At 32.3% G+C, this 12,629-nt stretch overlaps 1 protein-coding gene across 1 annotated transcript; it reads left to right on the plus strand.

Annotated features, from left to right (window-relative positions):
- Positions 1-11,873: 11,873 nt before the first annotated feature.
- On the plus strand, positions 11,874-12,278 carry LOC113371987. The gene has a single exon (XM_026612365.1). The coding sequence runs from the start codon at positions 11,874-11,876 to the stop codon at positions 12,276-12,278; it is 405 nt and encodes a 134-aa protein (XP_026468150.1).
- The last annotated feature ends 351 nt before the right edge of the window (positions 12,279-12,629 follow it).

Genomic DNA, 12,629 nt, shown 5'->3' on the forward strand with positions numbered 1-12,629 from the left:
TTATTAAATACAATTTTTTCAAAAACTTTAGCAAAATTAGATAATAAAGATATGGGTCTATAATTAGTAATATTAGATGAGTCGCCATGTTTAAAAATTGGTACTATACGCGCGATCTTCCAACAGTTCGGAAAAGTCTTTGTACTCAATGACAGATTAAATAAAAATGCAAGTGGATCACAAAGAACAGTTGAACAATCACGTACAAAAAATGATGGAATACCGTCAAATCCAAATGTTTTAGAATTTTTCAAACTTGCCATTGCAACTTGCACACAACTAGAATCAATTTTCTCAATATCAACCATTACTCTATTGTTATGATCAAACGAAATAGGCACATCTAGCTTGGATTGATTAACACTAGTAAAGTATGAATTAAATGCATCTACTATAGCATCAGGTGATTCATAGTATTTGTCCAAGTAGCATACTCTATTCGGAACTATGTTAGAGGCAGTCTTACTGCGTAAGAATGACCAGAAGTATTTGGGTTATGCGATAGAGAACGTTCAACATCTGTTATATACATAAGTTATAAACGTCTTTCATAATGGATTTTGTTAATTTCCTGTATAATTTAAAATTTTCGTAATATAAAGTGTTATTAGTTAATTTATATTTTTTGTGATAGTATTTTTTCATACGCAAGTTTTTAATAATGTTGGAATTAAACGAAGGTTTAAATTTATTAGAAGGAGAGTTCTTGGTTTTAGGCACAAATCTATCAAATATACTATAAATGGTGTCATAAAAAAGATCGCACGCATCATTTACGTCGGAACAGGTATACAGAGAACTCCACGATGTGTTTAAAATTTCCATGTAAAGATTAGAAAAATCCGCTTTATAAAAATTGTAATGAGAGGTATTATTATTAAGTTGTAATGCATTGGCCTTAGGTAAAAAGGATGTTGTAAGGGAAATAGAAATATGAAGAGCGGGATGATAATTATCTTCAGGTAACAGAGGTTCGGTATCATGGATAATATTGCAGTTATATGAGCTAAAAACTAAATCTAACAATCTATTATTAATATTGAAAATATGGTTATATTGATTGAGACCTAAAAGATTCATAAAATTATAGATAGAGTTACATTTTGAAGTGTTAGTGAAAAGTTAGTGAAATTATGCGAATATTGGACAAAATGAGGTACATTAAAATCACCTAAAATTAAGACATTTTTACCAGAGATATGAGATTCAAAGAGTTCAAGAAATATTTCAAAATCTTCAGATGATACATCAGGTGGCACATATACTGTAAACACAAATATACACAATTTATTAAGAATGCACTTGCAGCCAACAATATCTATCGATGGAAGGGATTCACTAATACAATCTAATTCCAAGGGTTCACAAGTAATATTTTTATTCACGGCAAGAAGAACACCACCGCCACGATATTTATTATTGACACCATATGATCGATCACATCTAAAGATATTAAAACTGTCACAGAAGAATTCGGAGTTGTGTACATCATTCCTTAGCCAAGTTTCAGTAAAGGCGACAAAATCATTTTCCAGGTGCATGTTGCGAGCAGGCAATCAGAAATTTTTGTATTTAGTCCGCGAACATTCTGATAATAGCATGTAATGATATTACTGTCTGTGGCAAAGTCAGTTTAAAGTTACAATCTGTGGAACGCCATTGATATATTAATTTTTAGATTTTTTTCACCATTTTTTTCGCGCTCTAGAAGCTTGACTTTCAATCCCTGATAATATTTTTGTTGCCTAGGTGTCCGATCTTCAGTGATATTGAGGTTTTTCAGATTAGCATTGTCTTTTAGTTTTCTGTAATTGAGTAAAATTTTTTTTTTTTTTAGGCAAGTTATTGTCTTTAAATACGATTTTTAACGGTCTTGGCTTAGTCCTTAGCGTGTTCGGTTTCCCCAATCTGAATAGATCGAAAGATGACGGCGAGCAAGGTACACCCATTGTCGCTTCGAATATATTATTAATCAATGTGGTATCTTCACTTTTATTATAATTGTTAGTATCGTTTAGTGGCTCTTTAGCATTGTACACAATTAGATTAAACGAACGCCTATTACGTTCAGAAGTTTCATTAACCAAGGCTTCAAATTGATCTTCATCTATTGCCGGGGAAGAAGGATTTCGTTTCTGTTAAAATTGATGGTAAACGAGTTTAGATGCAGAAAAGATTACTGTTAATAAATCAACTAATGCCGGGGAAGAAGGATTTCGTTTCTGTTAAAATTGATGGTAAACGAGTTTAGATGCAGAAAAGATTACTGTTAATAAATTTGAAGGAATTGTTTCAATTGTTTAAAAAAATATATCCTATATAGGAAAAAAATGCAGCTTTTCGAAATTTGCGTCTTTACGACCTAAACATTGCGTTCTGGCGGGTGCTAGTGGCACCCATTCAGTGTGTGTATGTACCATTCACGAAAATGCTAAATTGATGATTGAAGGATCTAACATAAAAAATCTTACAGCCCACACTAATGATCCAGTGAAATCTTATCATGGCTGTTTAAAAAATATGATTTTTGTAGAACCCACAAATAATTGTTATTTTGGAAAGTGCTCCCAGTGTCCTGGCCTTGAAAATTTGATCACAAATTTACAAAATATTTTTGAAGAAAATTATATTGACAAATTTGGACACAGAGAGTGGACTAACGTTGATAGAACTATGTTGCAATTAATGATATCACCAGTAGACGAATATCTACAAAAATTGCAGGCCACTTTGGAAAAATTATTATTACATTCGTTTCTTGTAAAAAAACAAAATGAATTTATGACAAAAAGGGAAGAACTATCACAGAATGAATGCATCGTAGTGTGTGATTTTTCAGAAAATTATTCATTAGTTGCCCAAGATGCTGCTCAAGGCTTTCATTGGAATAATAATCAGGCTACTGTGCATCCATTTGCAATTTATTACAAAGATAGTGACGATAATGTTCGTGTTAAAAGTTTAGTAATTATTTCAGAATGTCTGCAATACGACACTGTAGCGGTTTATGTATTTCAAATACATTTAGTGGAGTTCATTAGTAAAGAATTGAAGCAAATTACATAAATCATATACTTTTCTGATGGGTCGGGTGCTTTTTCTTTTCTTCGCAAAAAGAAAGCGATTCAACTGTTTTTCAACTGGTTAAAGTTGTGACTTGAAATGTATACTAGGGGGCGTCCATTAATCACGTGAGGTTTTTAGGGGGAGGGGGGGTTTGACAAAAAATCACAAAATATCACGTGGGGGAGGGAGGGGTATAGCAAGATATCACGTGTATTTATTATTTTTATATTTTTATAAAAAAGTTCAAACATTTAAAAAAAAAAATTAAAACTTTTACAGTTTTTTCACGTAACTAAAAATACACGTGATGTTTGGTGGGGGAGGGGGGGTAATTTGAATATCACCAAGGGGGAGGGGGGGGTCTAAAAATCTCTAAAAACTTGCTCACGGGATTAATGGACGCCCCCTTATGTAGTACATCGACAGAAGCTATGTTATATAGACTTAATTATAATGGAATAAATGAATTATTTTTCAATCAAATTTTCTTGTATTTATTTTTTAACAAAATCAAACCTACCCAAGACAATTATTTTAACTTTTGTTCATATTCCAACGTAAATAAGTTTCAATTTATCGGTTTCAAAAATATGAGCATTTTGTATAAAATATTTACTACTAAGGATGACCTTGTACCCATTCAATATGATCCTTGTACCCACCTATATAAATAGGTAAAAGGAAACGAAAAGGCTGATGAACTGGCAAAAACAGCAAGTGTAAGCGGACAAAAATATAATAAATGTAATATATGGTGACATAATTAGAAAAAATAAAATTAAATCAGAGGAGAGGTGAAAAGAAATATAGATAGAAACATCGCAAAGAAAAGGCATAACAAATTCTTTAATGTTGTTTATCGTTTAAACCATGGTTTGAGGAGTTTAAAAATGAGGAAGTTTTATTGTCACCATCATTGTCATTATAACGTCAACATTTTTTCTTTACTGATCTATACTTAGTTATAATATTTAATTAATTAGAATAATAATTTATTGCATATTGATTACCTGTTGATCAAATTATTTAGAATTAGGATGTCAATGTTTCTTGTTATTATATGTTCATTTAATTCGTATTATTCTTATTAAGTTAAATATTTATTCTTCTGTTCATCTTTCATTAATACAGTCCATTGTTTATTGTTCAAAATTTTGTAAAATCACTTGTTATGCTTCTTCATCTATAAGTATTCAGGCGGTATGTAATTTTGTTTGAACTGGCAAAAATTTGGTACATTGCTCAAATTTTACCAGTGCGAATAAAAGATAAACAAAAAATCATGAAATATTAGATGTGGAATGAACACAGATCAAGAATTAACTGAAAACAGCTTTCTTTAGAATATCTAAAAGTAGGACTTAACATAATAGCGACCAAAATAAAAAAAGTTATTTCCTATTAGGAACATTTGGAACACCCATGTAGGAGACCCGCAGACTTGAAGAAGCAAGCTAGGGTCAGTAATGGAAAACCTAGCTTCGGCAACTAGTATTGGCCCATGCGTAGGCCAGGCTACTTAACCCAGTCCCGGGCATGCCAATGATTACCCAGACTTGGACCAAGACTGTGTAACCCAACCTTGGTCATGCCAATGATTAACCATACTTGGGCCACGATAGGCTAACCCAGTCTTGGCCGTTCAATGATTACCTATGCTTGATCGAAGATTGCATAGGGCAGCCTTGGCCATGCCAATGATTACCCTACTTTGACCAATATTGACCTTCGTTCGGTTATGTACGGCATGATTCGAGTATTTTGGTTTAACGCTCAAGCATCAGCCACACTTGGCTATGGTAGTATCGATGCTTGTCTATGCACACATCGTGTGTTATTCAGTCAGTCAATTATTTATGACTTGTTTCTAAGTCTCATTTGATCGCCGTTTAGAGTAATCATGTCAGCTGGGTACCTCAGAGTTCAAAGGTGGCGTGTGTTAAATAAAAAAGGTTTTGAATAAATAAACTAATCCAATTATCAGCAGGCAAAGTGTCAATAATCAAATAAGTGCTAACATCACGTTTTAAAAACTTCGAAGCTATTATTAAAAACTAAACATTGCCGAACAATGAAGTCAATTATAACCAAGCGCAAAACTAATGGAAGTTGTATTTATTTTGGAATAAATACATAGAGTACTAAAATAAATAATATAACTTTCACGCATCAAACACTTTAAAATTCAATATCATTTGAAACTTTATATTTTTCTATAAATTCCATATTTGTTCTGTACCCGATTTATCTAATGTACACTAATCTCAAACTAATATTGTACCAAAAGTAATATAGAAGTAATATTATCGCGTTTGTAAAAAAAAACATTACGATATATATTCTATTATTAGCGCAAAACTATTATACCTTATATTATTGTGTTGAATATTCAAATTCATAGTAGCGCCATCTAGTATCTTTACTGTGTTTTAAGTGAATATTTTTTATGTTCTATATATTGGTACCACTGTTAAAATATCCTATGTTTCATTTTTATATCCGTTTTAGGAATTATTTTGATTTATTCTGATTTGAGCCTTGTGCGAATAAAGAAGAAATTTTTGATAGAAGATACGTGTTTCCTTTTCTAAGTGGTTAATATTTCATAAACTTTTTACATTGGTCCTTACCGACGGTGTTAAAATAAAAATAATCAGTGCATAACTACAGTCCACATACAAAAAGAAAAAGGAGCTTTTCGCTATCATAAACAATAAGCAAAGGCCGATTGCAGCAACCTACCACGAGGACGACGCAGAGATTGAATAGCAAAACCACGAAGTATTTATAAACCATCTTGAGCATTTTTAAAACTTATGTATGTTTAAAAATAGCGTAGGGAATAGGTAAAATAATACTCGGGTTATATAGCATTCATAACACGTGGTCATAATTCGGGTATATAGCACAGAATCAATTAACAGAGTACATTCAAGGTGATATTTATTTGGTTAGTTTTAATAGCAACCAATTGAAAATATTGGACAAAGTCTCTTACATTATATTTAACATAAAAAAGTGATATTTTGGATCAGTTTTATTGGCGGCGAGTAAAAATAGCACAAAGAAGCTAATTCAACAAAATGGAGGTCAAATCCTTGTGATTTAAAGTGCGGAAAGCAAATTCTTAATGCTTATTATCCAAAAATATGTAATGAGTTTCAAAACCGGTGATAATGTTATAGGGCTACTACATCGTAAAGGAAAATTAATAGATAATTTTAAAAATCTTGAGAAAAACAACAAAAAAATAACTACGCTACAGCCAGGGCAACATGCCGACAAATACAAAATTTTATTCAATTTACATTGTGACATTTTGGCGAGTGTAGAAGAGCATTTAGGGACCACAGCAATTCAAGAAAAAAGAGTACAAAAATGACGAATATTGAAGTTACCAGACGTCGTACTACCTAAGTTCAACGGAGACTACATCATGTGGAATGAATTTAAGGATATCTATGAATCCTTGATTCATAATAACGACAGCCTTTCGAATGTACAGAAATTGCATTACTTAAAAGGGACTCTTGTATAAGCACTAGGATTTGATGATCATATTCAATTTATGCAGCAAATTGGATCACGGAACAAGATTAGCTTGGGGTTTAGCTCGAGAAATGCGTGAACTGCCATCACTATTCCAATTCTACACCTTTTTAGAGAACCGGGCAAGTGCTTTGGAAACTGCAGCTAAATCAAGTAACACTAAAAGTACTGGAAGCAAGAACAAAATTATTAATGTTGTCAATCAAATCAAAAATATGCGTTTTTAAATTTAAGAAGAACAGCTTAGCAAAGAAAAAAGACTTCCTGAAAAGCTCAAATTATTGTGAACGATGCCTGGAACCAGCACATTCGTTGAAACCAAGTAAATATAAATTACCTTGCAAAATTTGTGACAGGGATCACCATACATCGTTACACGTGGAACAAACAGATGAGACTCCGGACAAGGAAAGCACTGCAAATGTTATGTTTTCGCATCAAGACAACACAACTAATGTACTGCTAGCTACAATTGCAATTACTATTATGGATGCACAAAATAGACCACATATTGTACGGGCTCTGCTAGACAGCGGATCACAAGAGAATTGAATAACGAGGGATCTAGCGGACAAATTAGCTGTCCCTCTGAACGGTAATGTAAATACATTGAAGGTATTACAAGGAAGCTAGCTAGCTATAACACTGTGGCAGTAGAAATTAAATCCAATATCTCTGTATTTTCAAGAAGGATCAACTGCATAGTAATGGACAACATAACAAGTTATCTACCGACATCAAAAATCAATATTAAAAACTGAAAAATTCCTAAAGGAGTGCTTTTAGCTGACACAATGTTTGCAAGCCCTGGCCCAATTCAAATGTTAATTGGAGTCGAACTATTCTTCGAAATTTTGCAGAAAGATGTAATTAGATTAGGATACAACTTACCAATTTTAAGAAATAGCTTGTTTGAATGGGTACTATCTGGTGCATACAAGCAACAAACAAATTCAAATTATGTTGGATTTGTATCAAATGTACAACTGCATAAAGCCATCGCCAAGTTCTGAAATTTGGAAGAAGTGTTAGAGCCAACAATCCATGAGTCAGAGAAGGTATGTGAAGAGTACTTCTCAAAGACTGTCAGTCGTAGAAGATACATAGTGTCATTGCCATTTAAACAAGATAAAAAAATGAATTAAGATATTCTTTACAGATTACAGATCATAAACCTAGTAAAGCGATTTAAAAGAAATGAAGACTTAAAAATTATGAACAAATATTTAAAATTAGGACCTGCAGTACCAGTACCAATAACAGAACTTAATCATCCACATTATTATTGACCACACCACCCAGTTATCAAGCAATGGGGCTCAACGAAGTTGCGAGTTGTTTTTGATGCTGCTGCAAAAAGTTCAATTGGGGTTTTGCTGAATGATACACTGCATACTGGACCAAAATTGCAGCAAGAACTAATATCTATTTTAATCAGATTTCGCTGTTGGAAGCACGTTTTTATAAGCGATACTGTAAAGATGTGCAGATAAATAAAAATTAGTAAAGATTAAAAAAACCAAAAGAACTTCGAATAATAAGCAAGGATCATCACTTGACTTTGAAGATTTGAAAGTTAAAATTATTTAATTCTCTTTGTTGATGCGGGAGGACTTCTACGAGTAGGTGGGAGACTAGGCTAATCACTGATATCATATGTACAGAAACATCGGATAATTCTTCTGAAGAGACATCATATGAGATACTTGACGTTACAACAGAAGTACATTGGAATATTGCATGCTGACATTCAAGCCATACTGATGAATATAAGAAAGAATTATTGGCCTATAAATAAAAGAAGTAGTGATATAATTAAAAAGTGCACAACATATAAATGTTTCATGTCTCGAAGAGAAAAATGTCAAACCTGTGTAGGTGCCAGTAATATAATAGATAGAATCTATAAATATTTTAAAAGTAATATTAATAAAAAACAACTCATTGAGGGTGTTCCAAACATAAGCAATACTTGGAAATTCATACCGTCACATGCACCACATTTTGGAGAACTATGGGAACGGAACATCAGAACAATGAAGCACTACTTAAACCGGAGCACAACTTGTCTAATTTATGAAGAGTATTTAACATTCTTGAATCAGGTGGAAGCAATAATCGATTCAAGACCCATAATTCCAGTAGATGATAGTACTTATTCTGTGTTTATAACCCCTAGTCACTTTCTCACAGGTGATATTATCACTGCTAATCCTGAACCCGTAGTAGATAGTACTGCCCTAAGAAATAAATTAAACATACATAGACAGTTAAATGCGATGAGAGATAGGTTTTGGACCTTGTGGTCTACGGCATATTTAGCAGAGCTAGAGAAGCGGGCAAAATGGACTGCATCCTTGGACAACCTAGCAGTTGATAGAGTAGTATTAATAAAAGAGGACCATGTCGCACCACCACACTGGCCAGTAGGTCGGATAGTCAGCATCACAAAGGGCAAAAATGTCAAGGTTCGTGTGGCCACTGTCAAAACCACTCAAGGATACATGTGCGACCTATTGTGAAATTGATTCCTTTAATTGATATAGACAATAATTAAGTGTGTAAATCTAGCTCAGAATTGAAACGAGATATTTAAGATTAATTTTTTAAAATCATAAATAAATTTAAAATTGGAATTAGGTTAAGTTGACACATTATTAAAGTTTATTAAGTTATGTCAATATGATAAAATATAATTTTCATATACCCAGCTGTCAAATGAAATACTTAGCACTAAGTTTGTATATATATCCTAGCTTGAATTAATGTAACTAAAAATGTATTACTATTTTGGCTTGTGACAATCTTATGATATTGTATAACTTGATATGTAAGATAATATCATTCTTTTTGCGCGCGCAGGATGTTGAATATTCATATTAATAGTAGCGCCATCTAGTATCTTTACTGTGTTTCAAGTAAATATTTTTCATGTTCTATATATTGGTACCACTGTTAAAATATCCTATGTTTCATTTTTATATCCGTTTTAAGAATTATTCTGATTTATTCCGATTTTAGCCTTATGGCAATAAAGAAGTAAATATGTGTTTCCTTTTCTAAGTGTTTGATATTTACTTTTTACACATCGTAAGATATTATCACAAACATAAATAAAACTTTTATGATTAGTATGTTTTGATAATATTTTTGCAATTTAATATTGATTTTTTAAATAAAATGTCCACCTAACAAACTTTGTCTATAAAAATGTACTATATCATAAGCATATTTGTTCCGTCACGTCATATTATTTAACACCTCGTTAAAAATATGCACAAATTAAATAAAATGCATTGGTGTATTAAACATGTACCAGTGGTAAAATAATTTTAAGAATCGAAGACCCGTGTGCTCAAGGTTTGTGCAACGCTTTGAGACGCCGCTACGGGCTGCAGTTAGGCCGACACCCGATGAATGTGTGATATTGCTTCAGACATTTATTTGTGATATTGAGTTTTAGTTGATCGGCCGAAGATGTCCATAAAATAATGGAAAATTTATTAAAACTAGCTGTAAGTGGAATTCTGTCTTAAGGCAATTAGGGCATCGTGCCTTAAGGCAAATTGCTGGAACTTCCCGTACCAAAAATTATTATTTTTTTTTAAAAAAGATTAACATTTTTGAAAAAAAATTACTTCGAAAAAATAAGATTTTTGAGAAACTATAAATTCGACAAAAAATTACTTTTTTTTAAATTTTTTTTTTTTAATTTTTTTAAAAAAAAAAAAAAAAAAAAAATTAACATTTTTTTTCTGAAAAAAAATTTTTTTTCTTTATTTTGACATATTTTGGAAGATCTGAACTTGTTTTTCAAAGCAATCGTACTGCTTTAACTGCATAGAGACAAAATATAAAGCGTGTAAGCGCTAACGGGTAAACATTGATACGGAACCCATAGAAAAATAAACAAAATTTATACTTATTGTTAAAATCTCTATAAAATATCTGAAAATTTGATGTGCATATATCTAATGATCATTTTTGACCGCCAAATGGCATTTTTTTTACTTTTTTCGTTAGATCTCCGAAACCGCTAGGCCTGCCTTAATGAAAATTTGTTCAATTCTTTATCTTGCTAGTACAAGTAAAAAGTTTTTTGAATTATTAAAATCGGACGCTCCGTTCTCTTAAAAATTGAGTTACCGTTTTTGGCACTTTTTGCCCCGTATCTTCGGAACGGCTAGACCAGCCTTCGCCAAAAACTAATCAGCACGTCTCCTTATCAATACGAATCGAATGTTTTTCGAATTATTCAAATCGGTTGATCCGTGTTCCCGAAATCGTCGACGAAAATTTGTATCCGCACATACATACACACACGCATACATCCATTTTTTCTAAGGTATGCCAAAATGTTCAGAAACCTCTGAAACGTAAAGATATATAAAAATTTTCATTTTTTGCGATTACTATAACTTACCCTACGGGAAGTTAAAAAAGAAGCTCAGCTGCAATACAGAGAGTGTGGACGTAAAATAAAAGGCGAGAAAAAAAAGTTTCAGAGAAACTTAAATATTTATTAATGAACTATTATTATTATTAATAATATTATTATTGATCCAGAAATCATTATCACGAAATATCAATCGTCACCAGAAAAGATGCGGTAATTTCTTCCGTTAGTACTTTTCTGTTCGGAGCAAAAGACGTGGATGTGCTCAGCGGACGTGGAAGTAGATGTGCTCAGCGGACGTAATTTAATCGTGTATTATTAACACTAAACATACCATAACGGGTCAAATGACCCATTTGGAACTTTTGCATTGAAAATGCACGTATTATTTCATTGCGTTTGCACATTTGACTTCATGACTTTTTTAAGTAATTAAAGTAAAGTTATAAACATTTTTTTTCTTGTTTGTTTTGTGTTTTATTCTGAGTAATCCTTCTGTATACCGATATCTACCACAATGGGTCATTTGACCCGGAGGAAAATTTTTGGTTTAAGAGAGTGTCGAGTCATATTTGTAGTCAGTAAGTTGCAAATTCCTTCTAAACACTGTTGCGTAAATTAGTTTAAAACGAAAAGCTCAGAGTAATTTCAAGAAAATATCAAATTTTGATAGAAAATAGCTTTTTTATTGTTAGAAAAAGTGGCAGAAATTAAAAGTCTTGGTAAGTACCTAGCTTATATTTTATTTTGAAGCAAACAGACAGTACAAGTTATTAGAAGATATAAATATATTGGCGAAGAGTTTTCAGAAATTAGTGAAGATGAATTTTCTGAAAATGAAGAAATATTGGTTGAAAATAAAATGTTTGATTCAACAGATACTGACGATGAAGAGGAAAATATTGTGAATATATGTAGTGGCCGAAAAAGAATAAGATTACTCTCAGATTCGGAAGAAAGTGAAGTAGAAATAAATGAACAAGATATTGCAAATGATGGATCTGTTTGGCAAGTAGGTGTCACACCTGGAAAAGCACCACTTCATAACATTTTCAAGCAAGAAGTAGGCCCAACAGGATATGCAAAACGTTATATAATGGAAGGTAAAGTTATTACTGCATTTTCATTGACAATTGATCACCGTATTATGAACCATATAAGAACATGCACAATAGAAGAAGCAAAGAGAGTGTTAGGTTCTGATTGGAGTTTATCTAAAAAAATTAGATGCATTTATTGCAATTTTATATGCTCGAGCTGCATATAGAGCAAATAATTTGAATATTTCCTTTTTGTGGAATCTTCCTGATTAGCCTCTCCAAGTTTTTAACTTCCCGAAGGAGAAGTTTATGTTTTCATCAAAAAATCCGATTCGCTAATTTTATGTTTTCTCGACGTTTCAAGCCATTCTGAATCGAATGAGACCAATTTGGAAAAAGTATGTGTGTGTGTGTGTGTGTGTGTGTGTGTGTGTGTTGTGTGTGTGTGTGTGTGTGTGAACAGATTTTTTGCCGTAAATCGACGTTTTCTCCAAAACGGTTGGACCGATTTCAAAAATTTAAAAGCCATTTGATGTATCTCGATGAGGACTATCGTCTCTGAGTTTTGTGCGGCGATC

Source organism: Ctenocephalides felis, unplaced genomic scaffold, assembly GCF_003426905.1.
Source record: "Ctenocephalides felis isolate EL2017-DRISC unplaced genomic scaffold, ASM342690v1 CF-g0.4_SCAFFOLD_01495, whole genome shotgun sequence".
NCBI classification, from domain to species: domain Eukaryota; kingdom Metazoa; phylum Arthropoda; class Insecta; order Siphonaptera; family Pulicidae; genus Ctenocephalides; species Ctenocephalides felis.

What these genes read in the sequence shown, in the direction of transcription:
- LOC113371987 (XM_026612365.1), top strand. Translation starts at nt 11,874, where the DNA reads ATGTTTGATTCAACAGATACTGACGATGAAGAGGAAAATATTGTGAAT.